The 17351-nt window shown below is 37.2% G+C and overlaps 1 protein-coding gene across 1 annotated transcript in view; it reads left to right on the forward strand.

Annotated features, from left to right (window-relative positions):
• Positions 1–6776: 6776 nt before the first annotated feature.
• The window catches only part of COL19A1 (collagen type XIX alpha 1 chain), a 319505-nt gene continuing 308930 nt past the window's right edge, over positions 6777–17351 (forward strand). Inside the window, exon 1 of the mRNA XM_040983151.1 lies at positions 6777–6867. Coding sequence (XP_040839085.1) covers positions 6777–6867 — 91 coding nt within the window. The remainder of the gene's footprint in view (positions 6868–17351) is intronic.

Consider the following 17351-nt stretch of genomic DNA (forward strand, 5'->3'; position numbering starts at 1 on the left):
GGAAGAAATACTTAGTGGCTGTAGGAGAATGACCTGTTCTAGAGGGACAAAAGTGGAAGTGGGAATCTTAGTAGTGTGGCTAATTGGCATTATAAATACAAATTTAATCATGAAAAAAATACAAAAAATGGCTTATGGGAATGCTGATGCATGAATCTGATCAGAGGTGAGATAGCTGAGGCCATATTGAATGCATTCATCCTGGGCAGAGATTGATGGGACCCATTGGGAGGGCGTTCTGTCCAGGGTTGGCATGCATGCAGGATTAAAGGTGGGAATGAGCAGTCATGTGGCTGGTAAGACACAGCATGCAGGCTGGGGTGAAAGCCGAAGGAGCAGAGCAGAGAGTACCTGCTAAGGGGAGACCAGAAAGGAGAAGCTAAGATGCAATGGTGCTTTAAAGTGTTTTGTTTGTAGGATAACAGTAACATAGTCAGGTTGCACACTGCACTCAGTACAAAGGTGGGGAATGCAAAAGCTGTACAACAGACTGGCTTGTCTATGCAGGGAGTGTAAAGAGCAGAGCTGCTGGTCCCCCTTTTGAAGAGAAAGAAAACATGATGTTGACAATTGACTAACCATGCAGAGGCCTTCAAAAGGAAAGGGTGGGGAAAGTTGATGAATTAGGATTCATACATTGACAATTTTTTTGTGTGTGTGATGTTGAATCATGGACATAGATATTGTGTGGAAAATGGAACTAAAGAATTGTAATCAGGAAAAATGTAGGCCAGTTGCAGTAGTGAATTGAGAATCAGCAGAAAAGTTGATGGAGGCAATTATAGTTAAGAAAATTGAGTCCATAAAACAGACAAGCTTTTGAGAATCGAAAGAATTAGTTCTGCATGCTGAGAAGAAACTTGGGGTTTGGACCATTTAGGAAGTAAATGCCAGTTTTGAAGTAAGGGCAGAAATACTATAGAATTTTGAATAAAGTGATAGTTGTTCAGTTTCAGATTATTACCAACACTAGGAATGATAAAGTGCTATGAACATAGAGAACAACTTTATCACTATTTTGTCTTGCTAAATGATACCCAATGAGGCTTCTTCTAGAAATATTTTCCATTATTGCAATATTTAAATTGACAACAGATGTCTATAAATGCAAATTCCTTTTCTAAATATATTACTTTAACAGTTCCTAAGCTATCCTTTCTTTCAGCCTTACACTGTATTCACCCTGTAAATTGAATACAAATACCTACTACATGCCAAATTTGAAGATGGCATAGGAATAAAATACAATCCTTTCTCTAATGTTCCATATAGAGAGGAGGCAGAATGCAAAAACAATTGTTATTGTGCAGTACAGGTTTAGTATCTCTTATCTGTAATATTGAGATCAGAAGTATTTGCAACTTGGTATTTTCAGATTTGGGGATATTTGAATATGCATAATGAGTTACCTCAGGGATGGGACCCAAGGCTAAACAGGAGATTAGTGTTGCATTTTAAATTAGTTTTGATGTATTTATATTTTGGAAAACACATTAGGTCAAGTGTCAAATTTTCCACTTGTGGTGTCATGTTGGAGCACTTTGGAGTTTAGATATGACCGGGGTATCCAGCCCCATAGGTTGACCTGAAGCAAAAGTTGGTACCACATTCAGTTGGACTTGCAGGCAGTGAATGATAAACATGCTGGACATGGTTCCACCAGACTTCACAGAAGATGTTTTGGCTTGCACAGAAGCCTGATACACTGTAAAAATCATGAACACTTTGAGGTTGTTTTTTTAGGGAGGAAGTATTGAGATACAAGGCTGGGAAAAGACTTTGTAACTTTGACAAACTCTGATGGATATTCAATACAGAAAGAGGATGAAGAAAGACTTGAAGATGATTTTTTAAATTTCTACCTTGGGTACTAAGTTGAGGCCTGTGTTTAAAATCTGAATCAAGAGATTTCTGTCAAATATAGTGAAGTAAGAAACTTTGAGTTGTAAAAGCTCTGCAAGCTTGCTTCAATTTCATTACTCCAGTCAATAAGACAGTTGTGAAATTATGTTGAAAGTAAATCTGAATTCTTGGGATATTTGTCTCATTGGTTTTTTGCTCTACAGGTATTCAACTATTTCTTCCCTCAATATTTTATAGATTCTACCGTAGTTTCACTAACAATAGTTTTAAGATTGGTAGAACAGAAGTACAACAGGCCAGTTATTTTTGCTCATTTATATGTGTCACTTCATAACAATATGCCCAGATTTTCCTGATCTCAACTTCTTTATAGACCTATTGGAAAATAGTCAAAGTGTGAGCTAAAGATTGACTCCTATTTTTATGACGAGCTATGCTATATTAATATATGGGAATTCCAGGACCTATGGATGGAACTGTATCATAGAATGATGACAAAAATTTAAAAAGAAGTTAAAATAATAGTACATTAAAAGGTTGACTCCTACTCATTTATAACAAATAACTTTGTAATTTAACAAATCAAATTTGGGTTTTTGGAAGTAAAAATGTTACATTGTTCATTTAACAGTCTACTGAACACAAAATGTGTTCCATTTCTGTTTTCTCTTTTTATATTTGTTCTTATGTTTTTGTTTTGGTGTTGGCTTTACCCTTTACCTAAAATTGAGTTTTGAAGATGCTTACTGAGCATTCTAAAACTTTATATGTCATTCAAATAAAGTGATTCTAGACTGAGATTTGTTTATTTTACTCAAAAGCTTACTCTGAGAAGGCTCTGGCATTTTGTTTAGCAATCCCACCATTTCGTTCTTCTGTCTAGACATTTTTTTTGTTACTTCTGTTGTCTGTGTCACAAAGATAATACATGTGTGTTGCTTTGGTTTCCTGAATAGAGTAACACCAGGAGCTTCTTCTATTTGAATCGTTGTTGTTTGCCCTATGCCTGGCTCATGGTGGTTATGCCATATCATGAATGGATTGAAATATTAGGGCTTTATATGAGTTCTTTGATTTCTGCATTGGAATTTGAAGATATATGACTTCTTTGTTGCATGCTGTTCCCAACCGCTAATCAAAACTATCTCAGCTGACAAATAATGATGATAATAATGGATTAGGTAGACAGTGGTTAGCAATTGGAAATTAATAGGAAGGAGAGAGGAGATTGTTTAAGTTCTTGCTACATCTGTAAATTGTGTAATGGAAATTCTTCAGTAACTAGAATATTAGTCAACTAACCATAAAATCTTGTTCTTCAAACACTCTGAGTATGGAAGCTAAGCACTATCATCTTTTATATGGTTCAAGGAATTGTTGAGAGAGGTCAAACATATGCTACTAGCTTTATAACTCTTAGTCTTTGTTTCTATAACAAGGGCAAAATTTACAGTGAAACTACATTGCTAGACTACTTTGGTACTTGTTAAATTCTTCCAATACCAATATCAATCTCAGACTGAAGGGACAAGCATAATTGTTTATTAATATGCAGTGTAAATAATAAGAGCTACCTTTTGAACACAGTATGTTCATGACCCCATACTATGTTTCATGTTTTCAGTACTTCATTCTTAGTGATTGACTTTGTTCATGAATAAATTAAGACTTAGAAAAGTTAACTTACTTAAAATTGAGAGAAGCCAGAAGTGAAACCGTGACTTCTAACCAATATGACAATTTTTGAACTTATCAATTAATATTTTGATTCAGAATGCAATCACAGATTGTAGGAGGATTGTGACTGTACTTAGTTGAGGAAATTAAGAAATAATGCATAGAACTAGCTGGTCAGTACGTAAAGCCACTTTTTTTTTTTAAAATTGCCATTCATTTCCATCTGATTGGTAAGCAAATTGTAGGTGAATGTTAATGAGAGAGAAGAGAGGAGTGTGGCCTTTTTCTTTTTTTTTTTAAATCTAATGTTCACTCTCCCAAAGCCTGCAAAAGCAGACAGGGCTGGGCCAGCTTGAAGCCAGGGACCTAAAACTACCCGTGTCTCCCATATTGGTAGTGGGGCCCAAGCACTTAAACCAACGGCTGCTTCCTCCAAGATTCATTAGTAGATAGTTGGATCACAAGTAGGATAGCTTGACTCAAATCAGCACTGCAGTGTGAACGCCATCATCTGAAGTGCCTGCTTTGCCCGTTGTACCACAATACCTGTTCCCCCACTCCATACTATTTTAATATAGGAGTTGCTGCTTCTAGTTATTAAAAGGAATACTTTAAAAATGAGAGTTATAAGTGTTTGTCTTGGGAGCATTTGGCACATGCAAAATACCAAAGAAGATGGTAACTATATTTGTTCTAAAAGAGAGTCTATCAATGTAATTTAACCCTGATATGCTGAGTTAATTTACAGCTGACACTTGATTAAATTTTGAAAGATGATAATGAAATGATACATTTGTACGTAGACGTAGAACACTTAGAATAACTATTCTAATAAAATAGTGATTGTTAAATATCCTGAGCCATTGCAATTTTACTTGGTATTTATTTCCACACTAGTTCATTACAAAGTAATTTAAATTTATCATTATATTCTGTTTACCCATTCTATTAATATAATATCCATAAAATAGTCTTTTCTGAATGCATACTTGATTAGATGTAATTCATTAGTAAAACACCAATGGCATGTTCTGATTAAATGATTATTACATATATCCTTTTCTCCTTAGATGGAAGGAAAGATTGCTTTTCATACATGTAATGACTCTAGTAGAGTATTTAATCACTAATAATATAATTAACAGAATGCAATTACACTAACTAAACCAAAAGATGTAAAATTATATTCATAAAATAAATTTTAAATTATGCATAAAATATGAATCATGTGACATCAAAAGTGTAGGTAACAAATATATAGAAGCCTTTGACACTAGCATCTCATATGAGCACCTGTTCAGGTACCAACTAATGTACTTGGGAAGGCAGCAGAAGATGGCCCAAGTGCTTGAACCACTGTTGCCCATATGGGAAACCCAAACAGCGTTCCTACTTCCTGGCTTCAGTCTAGTAAAACTAAGTAGAAAAAGTGCCTGTTTGGGAATTGAGCTAATGAGTGGACACTTGATGTTTCTCGCCCTCTGCTTTTCTTCCCTTGAGTAACTCTGGCTTTAAATAAAATGAACTTCTAAAAACAAAAAATACAAAAACTGAGTGTCAAAAGGCAAACAGCAAACTGAAAAGGAAACCTATGGGATGGAAAAGAATATTTGAAAATTAAGAATCTCGGGCCCGGCGCAGTAGCGTAAGTGGTTAAAGGTCCTCACCTTGCACGCCCGGGATTCCATATGGGTGCCGGTTCTAATCCTGGCAGCCCTCTTCCCTTCCAGCTCCCTGCCTGCCTGGGAAAGCAGTCGAGGACGGCCCAAAGCTTTGGGACCCTGCACCCTGCACCCGCGTGGGAGACCCAGAAGAGGCTCCTGGCTTCGGATTGGCATAGTATCGACCCATTGCGCTCACTTGGGGAGTGAATCATCGGACGGAAGATCTTCCTCTCTGTCTCTCCTCTCTGTATATCTGCTTTTCCAATGAAAAAATAATAAAAATAAATCTTTAAAAAAATAAGAAAATTAAGAATCTGATAAGGAGCTAATATCCAGAATATATAAAAAACTACTGTAGTTCAACAGCAACCAAACTTGTTAGGTATTTCTCTGAATAAGATTATATAAATGAGCAATAAGATCATGAAGTAGTGACCAATACTGCTCATAGTTAGGGACATGCAAACCCAAGCTCCATGAGACGCCATCTCCCATCCATTAGTGTGGCCTCTATCAAAAAGAAAACCGTTACTGTGACTAGGGATATGGAGAAATCAGAAACTTTAGGAATTCTTGGAATGCAAAATGATGCAACTGCCATGGAAATTAGTAATTTCTTCAAAAATAAAAAAATCATGGTATAGTGTAGTAACCTCACTTTTGAATATATGCTCAGAAGATTTGAAAGACTCAAACAGGTAACTTGTACAACCATGTTTGTAGTTGCATTATTTACAATTATAAAACATAAGTGTTACTCAGTTTTGGAAGGATTTTTATTTTATTGTTATTGGAAAGCCAGATTTGCAGAGAGAAGGAGGGACAGATCTTCTGTTCACCTGGAGCTTATTTCAGGTCTCCCATGCGGGTGCAGGGTCCCAAGGCTTTGGGCAGTCCTGGACTGCTTTCCCAGGCCACAAGCAGGGATCTGGATGGGAAGTGGAGTGGCCGATCCCAATGTGTATAAGGCAAGGATTTAGCCACCGAGTCATCATGCTGGGCCCAAAGGAAGGGAAATTATGACAAATGCTCCAAGGATGAATCTAAAACTCATAAAACGGTAAACTCATAAAAGGGAGGAGAATGGGAAGTTATAGTTTAATGATCTAGAATTTCAGTTCTGCAAGGTAAAAAGGGTTCCAGATATGAATGATGGTGATGCTTGAATAAGAACATGAATATTTTCTACTGAGCACTGATTTAAGACAGATTAAGAATATAATTTATATTATTTACCTCATTTAAAAAATATAAAGTTATTGTAGGTGATACAACTTTAAAAAATTCTTAGAGAATTTAAGTTCTAAGAGACTATGGATTCTGATAGCCAACTAGGAACAAATCTTAAAAATAATTTTGGATTTTTCATATACATTAAAGGAGTGTATATAATTATATGCAATCATGTACCCTATCATATAATTATGTAAGAATTGGTTCAATTATGTTTTATCTTTAATGATGGAAGATATTCTGGGAAAAAGTAAAAGAACTAAATACAGTTAAGCCAATCTGAACATTATTCTCCCATTGCAGATCTGTGTCCACCTGTTCACATGGTTTCACAGCACAATGAGGTGCACTGGCTCTTGGAAACTGTGGCTTTGGATGGCAATGTTCCTTACACCTTCTTCCTCTTCTGTGTCAGTCAGAGACAAGCCAGGTATGTAGACCATCTTCATGCCCAAAGTCCATTATTTATGATCCTCAAGTCATTTTTAAAAATTAATGTTAAGATTGCAGAAGCCATAGATTACAGAGTAATTTAATATAAATACTAATTCACTGTTTTCCATCACTGATCTTCACAGGATATTCATTAAGAATTTCTAAGATTACTGGACTTTTTTCATGTTATATTTATTATCTATGCCATATTAGTGTGGTTACCCTTTCTTTTCTGTCATTGATATTTATAAATATAAATGTTTGTAAATGTTATTACATAGATAGTATTTCCTCTTTATCAAACTGCCACTCAAGCTGTGGGGAGATTCATTGCAATGTAGGATTAATTAGGATATATCTAATCTTAATGAGGTAAGCATGAAGTTCACGATAAAGGGAATATGTTAATTATATATAAATTTTGTAGTCTCGCATGTGAGGCAAGCATAATATTAACAGATCTTTTGAGGATGTTTTGAACTAAACATCACATTAATTTGCAGCTGCTAAATTTATCAATCATAATATATGTTTATATAAATAACATAACATAAATATCTACATATTAGTATACTTACTATTATTTTAGATGATGTTCACATAGTTGCCCAGGGTAGGAAGGATCCAGAAACAGGGAGAAGTAGATGTGATTATTGTTTCCAAACTATTTCTTCCCATTTCTGGGGGGAGGGAGAAGGTAAGGGGATAAGCTATATCCCACCTCCCAATCATCGCAATACCCGAAGATGGGGAAAGGCCACCCAATATCAACTCAGGGTCACAATGTGATGCATGTTCTGAGGATTGTGTCCAGGTGAATGCAATAGTTCTAAAAAGCTATCTATGGATCTACGGATGAGGAATCCCTTCCAATATCCATTAGCTGACACAGTCGACCTTAGAGTTTTTATTCACCCAAATATTTGCTGTCATTGTTTGGCTGGTGTAGTTGTACATGTTCTGTTCTCCATTCTCTGATATGGTACCAGATGTCCTCTGCAGGTACCAATGGACTAACATGCCCTCTATGTGCATGATGGTCTGCCATCCAGTACTCCATCCTTTATAATGAGGACCAGTTCTTATAGGGGTACTCATGGACCTGGAGCAGGTGCCTATAGGCCAAGCCTGATCCCCAACCCTGGGGCTCATGGGCATGTACCCTACTGCAGGTGTGTCCAAGAACCTGGCCAGGTGACCCAAGCCCCATCAGATACCCCACCCCTGGAGTTCTCAAACGCAGCACCCACCATGCAGTCAGGCTCAAGGCCCTGGGTCATGTGACATGGAACCTGCTGAACTCCCCACCTGTGAAGCTCTGGACCCAATATCCACCAAGTAGGGGGCTTGAGGACTTAAGCCAGATGACCCAGGCCCTAGTGAACCCCTTACTACCAGGGCTCATAGACCTGGCACTCACCACGAAAGCAGGCCCAAGGACCTGGGCTGGGAGATCCAGGCCCCTTCAGACTCCTCCTGGGGTTTATGGACTCCACCCATGGGCTTATGGATCCCTCACTTACCTCACAGGTGGGCTGAAAGTCCTGGGTCATCTGACGTAGGCCCCACCAAACCTGACTGCAACTTGACAAAGGACTTCCCCAAGTTCTCTATTGGGTCTGCTTCCAGTGGCAAATATTATGCACATCTTTAAACTTGGTAATGTGCTTAATTTGGAATATTTTCTTGATAAACATACTGAGATTTTTGAGCCTTACATAAAACAATGACTTATAAAGGCATAATACATTTTGGTATTTAAGGGTGTTAAATATAAGTCCTTACAGTGTTTGCTAGTTTAGTAGGAGGTACATTTCCTAAAATATGCATGGACATTTGAGTGCTGGATAAATGACATCATGTGGTTGTCATACAGTTTTTGGGGGCATACACTTTCTTTGAGAAACACATGAACAATAACTGATAAATTACATAGCTGGAAATACTGAGGATTTTATTGTGATAATCTCTGCAATTCCAACTCATCAGGAAATAGAAGGTAATGTTTTGTGATTTAGAGAAAATGGGATAAGACAGGATTTTCTTTTTCTTTCCTCTTTTTATATAATTAGGATGAAAGATCTTTGAATAGGACACAGATTTTAGGAACATGCTGGGGTATAGTATGTTCTTAATGAAAACAAAGACCTGAAGTATCACATCAAAGATTTTCGGGTATTAGTGTGAACAAAATCCCCTTGGCATCAATTTTATCATTCTACTCAGAGGACCACGATGCAGATTAAGGGGCAGTGGGATGCAGTAACTTTATTTAAATCCCCTGTGGATAGAATGTGGGACATCTGAGAGAAGCACTTGGAGAAATACTCACTGTTGGGATGATTAAGATTTCATTGCCTATTCTCTTCCTCTGCAGGTATCTGGCATTTTAGGCTAGCAAACTTTCTTTTGTCTTTTGTTATTTATATCACTAGTAAATTCTTAAAAACTATTGTGGCAAGACTACAACCTGAGTTGTATCCTCTTAAAATTTTTAGGGATGTAACACAGTTTTGTTAACTGTCAATTCAATATTACAGAGAAGAGCTCTAGAATTTAATTATCTTGCATAACTGAAATTTCCCATTTTAAAATTCCTTAAACATTGTTTTTATAACTTAACCATCTCTATTTAGTTTGTGCTCTGTGTCTACTCAGATTCACATATTGTATTTCAATTTATATAACCAAATTAATCTTGAAAGATTTTCCTAAGCGCATGGTTTCAAAATTAATCCGAACTCTTGTAAAATTGGTATTTCTCAAAGCATTAAGGGAAATTATAAATAATTGATCTATGTTATATCATTTGTGAAAAGGTGCTTGTGAAACCATGTGTGAATGGAAATTGCTTAACTTCACGTATCACTTGCATGAATTGGAAATGTCAGCGCAGCACTATCAGACCAATAATTGAAGCTTATGATATGCAGGGCATGGCCTGGCAGAGTGCTCTTCGTATTTCTCATATGTCTAATTCATAGCGCAAGCTTCCCTTTTTAGTTTCCTCAAGTACAGACCTGCGCGTGCGGTCACTAACCATTTACCGGAGGGAAGTGATTACATCTAAAAATAAAAGACAACAAATCTGAAGGAGAGGCTAGGGTTTCAGCTCTTGAGACTGTGGAGTTGTCAACAGTTTACAGTTAAACATATGGATATGAAGGATAAATTGAGTCCTCTAATCACTAAGTCTATGCTATCTTAATGAGTACTTAGAGTGTTGTTCCATTTGGGATAGGATTCAAGAATAATTTGAAGAGATTCAACAGTAACTTGAATTTTAAAAGTATTAAGGGTATTTCAAATTATATCATTTCACATTTGTTCAGTTTGCTTTTGTTCAGATTTGGAGATATTGTGAGCTTGTATATTTCCATGCAACTAATGAACTTCAATGTAAATGTGGTGATTTCATCTCAGTTGCTTGTCAAAACATAAAGAGGATTGTATTAAAATGTACAACATTAGATCATCTCAATCTGCTTTCATCTTTTTGATACTTTATTCTCCATCATACAATCTGTATATCAAATAATTAAAATCTCTTCCGCTTAAAAAATCAAAAGGAAACTACACTAAATTGCCAAATGAAATAAACCCAGAAAATCAGAGTTTAAAAAATATGACAGAAGGCCATGAAAATTGCGAACTTTTCTTTTTGTATGGTAAAACCTCAGGTTAAGCATTCAGGCTAAGTTAATTATATACCAGGTCCAAAACTATCCAGGGAAACCTTTGTAAGTTAGCTTTATGATAATTGCAAGGAAAAGCAATTCTGCTGAAATATGACTTTGGCTAACTGACAAATACCTCAATTTGTTTGAAGATTTACTTACTGAAAGTAAGAGCTATAAGCAGGAAGATGTGGGAAGAGGGAGTGAGCAACAGTAAGTGCTCATCCATTCATTGGGTCACTCCTTAGAGAGCCATAATGGCCAGGGCTGAGCTGGACCAGAGTCAGGTCAAAGCCAGGAACCAGGAGATTTGTCTAGGTTTCCCCTGTGGTGGCAGGGACTCAAATACTTGAGTCATCCTCCACTGCTTTTTCCTAGGCTGTTAGCAGGGATGGGAAGTGGAGAGGTTTAGACAAGAACTGGTACCTACTGGGGATGCCAGTATCACTGACAGCAGATAAGCCTGTTACACCAAAACATTACCCCCTGAATACCTCCGTCTCTTCAGAAGTTCTGTCACATGGAGAATTTTACTTTGTGTCCTTTTTTAGAATTCCTTGTATCCAAAATGGTAACATATTAGAAACATATTGTGCCCAAATACTTGGTGACTACTATATTTTGTTGAATGTGAGAGAAAGTTTCATAATGTCTGAACCAAATAGCTCCTAACCGAATATTCTCTCTTGGAGGAGTAGCATTAGAGCAGAGATGAGTAGTAAAGCTGTGGTGACCTTTTGTGTATTCTAAGATAGTTGTGTTCTTATTGTATTACTTTTTAGAAGATACATTTTTACTAACTTAAAAGGCATATAGAGAGGAAGAAAAAGATTGACCTTTTATTCCTAGTTTCTTCCCCAAATAGTCTACATAGCCAGGACTGAGGCAGGCTGAACTCGGGAGCCTGAACTCCTTCCAGGTTTCTCATTTGGGTTGTAGGGGTCCAAGTCCTTAGGCTTTCTGCTTTCTTCCCAAATGCATTAGCAGGCAGCTGATTTGGAAGTGGAGCAGCCAGGACTTGAAGTGGTGACCATATAGAATGCTGACACTGCAGGTGGGGGGCTTACCTCACTCTGTCACAATGCCAGAATCACCACCCCTGCCCCAAATTTATTATTTTGTCACATGTCCGTATTATCTCTGTTGTATTCTAGTCTGTGCACTTCATCTTTTTGTTAACTAATGTTTTTCTCCCAAAACTTATTCTATATTCCTTTATCAAAGGAATGGGTGAAGTATGAAGCACACAGAGGGGTGTGAAGGTGGTTACTATCGATGGAATTAGGCAGCCTGTCTCCATCCCAATACACTAAGAAGTCTGTTTCAGCTTTGAAAAAATGCAAAACATTGGAAGGTTTGTTACTTGATCCCTTCATGAAATAAAAGCGAACTAATTGTGTGTCTGGTATACTATTGCTTTTCATATTCCTCAACTCTAGTCCACTCTTCAGGAAAGTGCTGTCATAAGTTTATTTGTAGGTAAATAAAAATTTTCTTTAATGTGTGTTGGAAAGGTCTGGTAAATAGGACTTCAGTCAAACTGGGCAGGGTAGAAGTGTGTTTTACAGGTAACAATTTATACATATTATATGCATTCATAAGGATCTGAAGAAACAAAGCACAAAAAATGGACAAAAGTAATTAGGAATTTCTTAGGGAGCAGTCTCTTCTGTCTTTTCACATCATTTGATAATCACATCCATTCCTGCAGCTTTCAATGTGATGTACATGTTACTCATTCCATAGCCCAGACCTCTCCTTTGATTTCCATTTCTATTTGATAATTTTACTGCTTGAACTTTTTTCATATTAATCAAATGAATTATATTTTACTCTAGAGTCACAAATACTTCCATATTTTGTCAAACTAAATTTCAAAACTACATATACAAAAATGACATTCCAGTCCAAAATATAGATATCAAATTACATTAAATTTTGCTACTCTTAGATTCCTCAGCTGATAATGTTAAAACAGAACAAAGAAAGAAAATAACATGAAATAAAAATTTCAAAGTGTAAGCCGAAATGAAAAAGGAGGTTTCGTGAGAAAGTTTTTTTTTTTTTTTTTTTAATATTCCAAGCCTATCTTCAACCTGCCTAAGCTTCTTAATGGCACCTCAAACGTAAATATTTCTCTCTTCTTCCTCCTTGGGTTGATACTCACTGGCAAATTTCCCTTTGCTGAAGAGAATTCCACCAGAGAATCAACTATTCATCCAGCTGAGAAAGCCAGCTCTTTCTCCTAACTGTAGCCAAGTGTTTCACGTTCTGCTTATTCTTATGTCTCAATTCCTTTCCTTTCCTTCCATTTCCATTTTAATCTTTTTAGCCTGACCTAGCATCATAGCTGAGTGAAGGCATGCAAGTAGGATTGCCAGATAAAATATAAGATGTCCGGCTAAATTTGGAGTTTAGGTAAACAATAACTTTTTAGTAAATGCATGTTCCAAATATTACATGGAATAAAGTTATGCTAAATTTTTTGTTATTCTTCTATTTAAATTTAATTGGGCATACTATATTTTGTTTGCTAAATCCAGCAATCTTACTTGATATATTACAGAATGGTCAGGGAAGACTGCTCTCTGTGGGAACATTTTAACTGAGACATGAAGGTAGTGAGAAAGCAGGCTTGCAGGCACCTGGATATAGTGAGCATCAAAGTCTTGAGCAAGCACAAGGCAACATGTGGGAGATTCAGTGAGAAAGGCCAGAGACTGGACTGGAATCAAGTGCTTGGAGGAAGCAAGGGGCCATGCACTTCTGAAAAATACATTAATACTTTGTATGTTGTCAGACTGACCTCTGTGCCTTTAAGGTCAAAGGCTTGACCTTGGACCAGGGTGAATTCACATAAAATAATAAATATTGGAAATGGCCAATGCTTGCATTGTAGAATTATTTCGAGATATCATGTGAATAGACGGGCATGTGGGGCTAGCATTGAGGCACAGTTAGTTAAGCCATTGCTGTGCTGGCTTGAGTCCTGACTATTCTGATCCAGCTTCCTGCTAATGTACCTGGGAAGGCAACGGAGGATGGCACATGTAGGTGGGTCCCTGCCATCCCTGTGGGAGACCTGGTTGAAATTCCTGGTTCTTGGCTTCAGCTTGGCTCAACCCTGGCTCTTATGGCCCAAAGTGAGAGTGAACTTGAGAATAAAGGCTTTTCTCTAATGTCCCCCTCTCCGTGGTGTGCTGCCTTTTAAATAAATAAATAAAACTTCGAAAAGGACAGGTATATTTCTGAATTTTTACCTTTCAGTATAGCTCTGCAAGACTTACTTACTTCAAAGTGAGTCACGGATACCCTTTTAATTGGAAACATATTCTGTGGCATTCCGGAGAAGGCCCCAAACCACAGGTAGTTTTTAACCCTAAATATGCTATGTTTATCCTATATATATACATTTATACTAATGTTTAGCTGGCAAATTAGGCATAGTAAGAACAGCATTAAAACAGAACCACTATAAAATAGACTTGTACCATAAGCCATTTTAAACCATTGAATTATTTCTGGAATTTTGTTCAACATTTTCAGGTCATGATTGGCCTCAAGTAATCAAACTATGAAAAGCAGAGTTGCAAAGGGAGATTACGATTCTGTATTCTTAATTTATGTTGCTATTTAAGTACAAATATGGAGATGTTAAATACAAGTGGTAGCTCCATTTTTAACTAAACTAATAAATGATCCTCACTAATACTATGCTTTCTCCCTGCAGTCAGAAAGCTACTATATAAAAACGGTGTCATACTCAGATGCCTCCATAAACTGTAACAGACGTAACCACACATTCACACTTACTCTTCATGATCTTTACAATTTTGTTTGCCTTCTTTGTGTTTCTAATGCACAAGGAATGACCTCATCTCGTATTTTTCCTAAGGCCAGAGGACTCTGGCTACAGGGAACTATTTGTCTATATTTAGTATGCACAAGCAACACACACTTATCTACTGAAAATTACATCATTTGAAAACGGAAAAAAAAATAGGTTTGTTAGTCTGGTTGTCTTAGCTGTTAGGAGAAATGGAAATTCAACATGCTTTCAAAGAATAAGAAAAATTGTGACATATCTCCATTGAATATTTTATACGTTATAAATGTGAATATAGAAAATGCCAAAATGACAGAAGTATTTTATCATAAGGTAGGAGTTTAACTCAAGATTAGAATGCTTAGCAATATAGTAGGAAACCAAGCAAGCTGGCAAAAGACCTAGTATAAGGAATGTGATTGTGCGTGTGTGAGGAGATTTTGTTCTAAGCACATGTTAAAAACTAAGAGAACAAAACATTTCTACTAAAGACAAAAGATAGTTTATATAGGACTAATATTCCATTTTGTATGTTTTTCAGCAGCTATCTCCAATATAGAAAGCAATAAAAGTTAGTTTATATGAAAGTTGTGTTTTATTTCAACTCTACCAGAAATGGTGAAGTGGTCTTAATGTTTCTTGGATTGTTTGCTCTTACGTGCTCAGATTCTAAGTTTTGGATGAAGAGATGAGTAGAAATTGTATAAAAAAATGTCATTGGTTAGTCTAGAACAAATGGTGATACACTCAAATATGGCCTAATTGCCTTTCGTATTGCTTTGGCTGTCTTCGATGCATAAAAGTTGTATTACTTTTTGCAAAGCCAAAGAGATTTGATTTCCTTAAAGACATTCGGTGGAGAAATACTTTTTAAATATTGCTGTAAATGTTACATTCCATTCATTTCAAAGTGACAAGCTTCTTACTTTTACATATCATATATTCACTAAGTTTTCAGAATTATTTATTTTTTTTAAGATTTATTTTTATTATTTTCTTATTGGAAAGGCGGATATACAGAGAGAGACAGAGAGGAAGATCTTCCGGCCGATGATTCACTCCCCAAGTGAGCGCAACGGCCGATGCTATGCCAATCCGAAGCCAGGAGCCTCTTCCGGGTCTCCCACGTGGGTGCAGGGTCCCAAAGCTTTGGGCCGTCCTTGACTGCTTTCCTGGGCACAGGAAGGGAGCTGGAAGGGAAGCGGGGCTGCTGGGATTAGAACTGGCGCCCATATGGGGTCCCGGGCGAGGACCTTAACCACTTGCGCCACTGCACCGGGCCCTTTCAGAATAATTTAAATAAGATGTTTCCAACTTGGCAGTGGGCCAGCAAAGCATCCACTCATTACCAAGGGGTTATGGAAAGATGTCCCTTTCCACTGGGCTGACAATTGTTTTTCTAGTTGATTTACTGGGGCTGCCCCAATATGTTGTGAATAAATTAATCATATTAATTACACAATTCCAGTCATCCATGGTCACTCTGAAAATCTGATCAGAATCTAGCTTTTTAAAAATTTTGCAAGAATTGTTTTTAGTTTCAAATATTTTCTCAGAAATTTAAGAAGGAAAGAGGACAGAGAGATTCTATCTACTAGTTCATTCCCAGATGCTTGCAATAGCTGAGGCTTAGGTTGACGCCAAGGGGTGGGAACTCAATCCAGATCGCCCACCTGAGTGGTAGGAACCCAGTTACTTGATCCATCATCTACTGCCTTCCAGCATGGGCATTATCAGGAAGCTGGAACTGGAGAAAGAGCTGGAGCTCAAATCTAGGTGCACTGACATGGGATGCAGGCATTTGAGCCATGCTCCTTGGTACCCGGTGGAACTCCTGCAGCTTTTAGTTGTACCTGCCGGAATTTATTCATGTGTTCTCCTGTTGATCATCATTAGATTATCTCCAGTTTTAGAGTCCTATGAATGATTCTGCTATGAATATTCCCATCACTTGTACACATATTTGGGGGCTGGTTTTTGTGGATCAATGAATTTCTGCGGGAGAGATTCTGTATAGTCAACTTTGGTGAATAATGCCAACCAGTTTGCTAAAGTGATTGTGCTAATTTCTACTTCACAGGCAATAAGGAAGAGGTTTTTTGTTCTACATCTTCATTAAAGCTTGGTCCTATAAAATCTTAAAATTTCATCATTTAGCTGCATCTCATTGCAGTTTTATTTTGTCTTTCTCTGTTTATTAAAGAGTACTTTTCCATATTTGGGTTAGCCATTTGCATATTACTTCATGATGTTCTTGTGTGTTTTTGAACACTGTCAAATTAAGGTCTGTAATCTTTTTTATTGGCTTGCAAGAGCTCATTATCTTCTGTAGAATAATTTATTGGACATATGTAGTACAAGTACTTGCCTCTTTCTTCTTTTTTTTATTGGAAAGTCAGATATACAGAGAGGAGGAGAGACAGGAAGATCTTCCGTCCAATGATTCACTCCCCAAATGAGTGCTATGGTCAATGCTATGCCGATCCGAAGCCAGGATCCAGGAACTTCTTCTGGGTATCCCACATGGCTGCAGGGTCCCAAAGCTTTGGGCTGTCCTGGACTGCTTTCCCAGGCCACAAACAGGGAGCTGGATGGGAAGTGGAGCTGCTGGGATTAGAACTGGCGTCCTTATGGGATCCTGGCACGTTCAAGGCGAGGACTTTAGCTGCTAGGCCACGTCGCTGGGCCCTGCCTCTTTATTCTTTCAGCACTATCTTTTGACTAATGAAGATTTTAACTTTAATGAATTCCAACATAGCAATTTTTTTCTTTTGTGATTATTTCTCACAGAGGCCCTTTTTTGAGTCTTTGCACAAAATTTCAAAAGTGTTTTCTTGGGAGAGGCTTATTTTTTCTTTCACATTATGTCTGATTATATATAATTTAATTTCTGTTCATGTGAGGTAATGGCCAGAGAAGACTGATTTCTGATTTACCTATCCAATTAACTAAGCATTATTTGTTGAAGAGTTCATC

This window comes from Ochotona curzoniae, unplaced genomic scaffold (genome assembly GCF_017591425.1).
Source record: "Ochotona curzoniae isolate NIBS_2020 unplaced genomic scaffold, NIBS_Ocur_1.0 contig_3819, whole genome shotgun sequence".
In the NCBI taxonomy this organism is placed as follows: Eukaryota; Metazoa; Chordata; class Mammalia; order Lagomorpha; family Ochotonidae; genus Ochotona; species Ochotona curzoniae.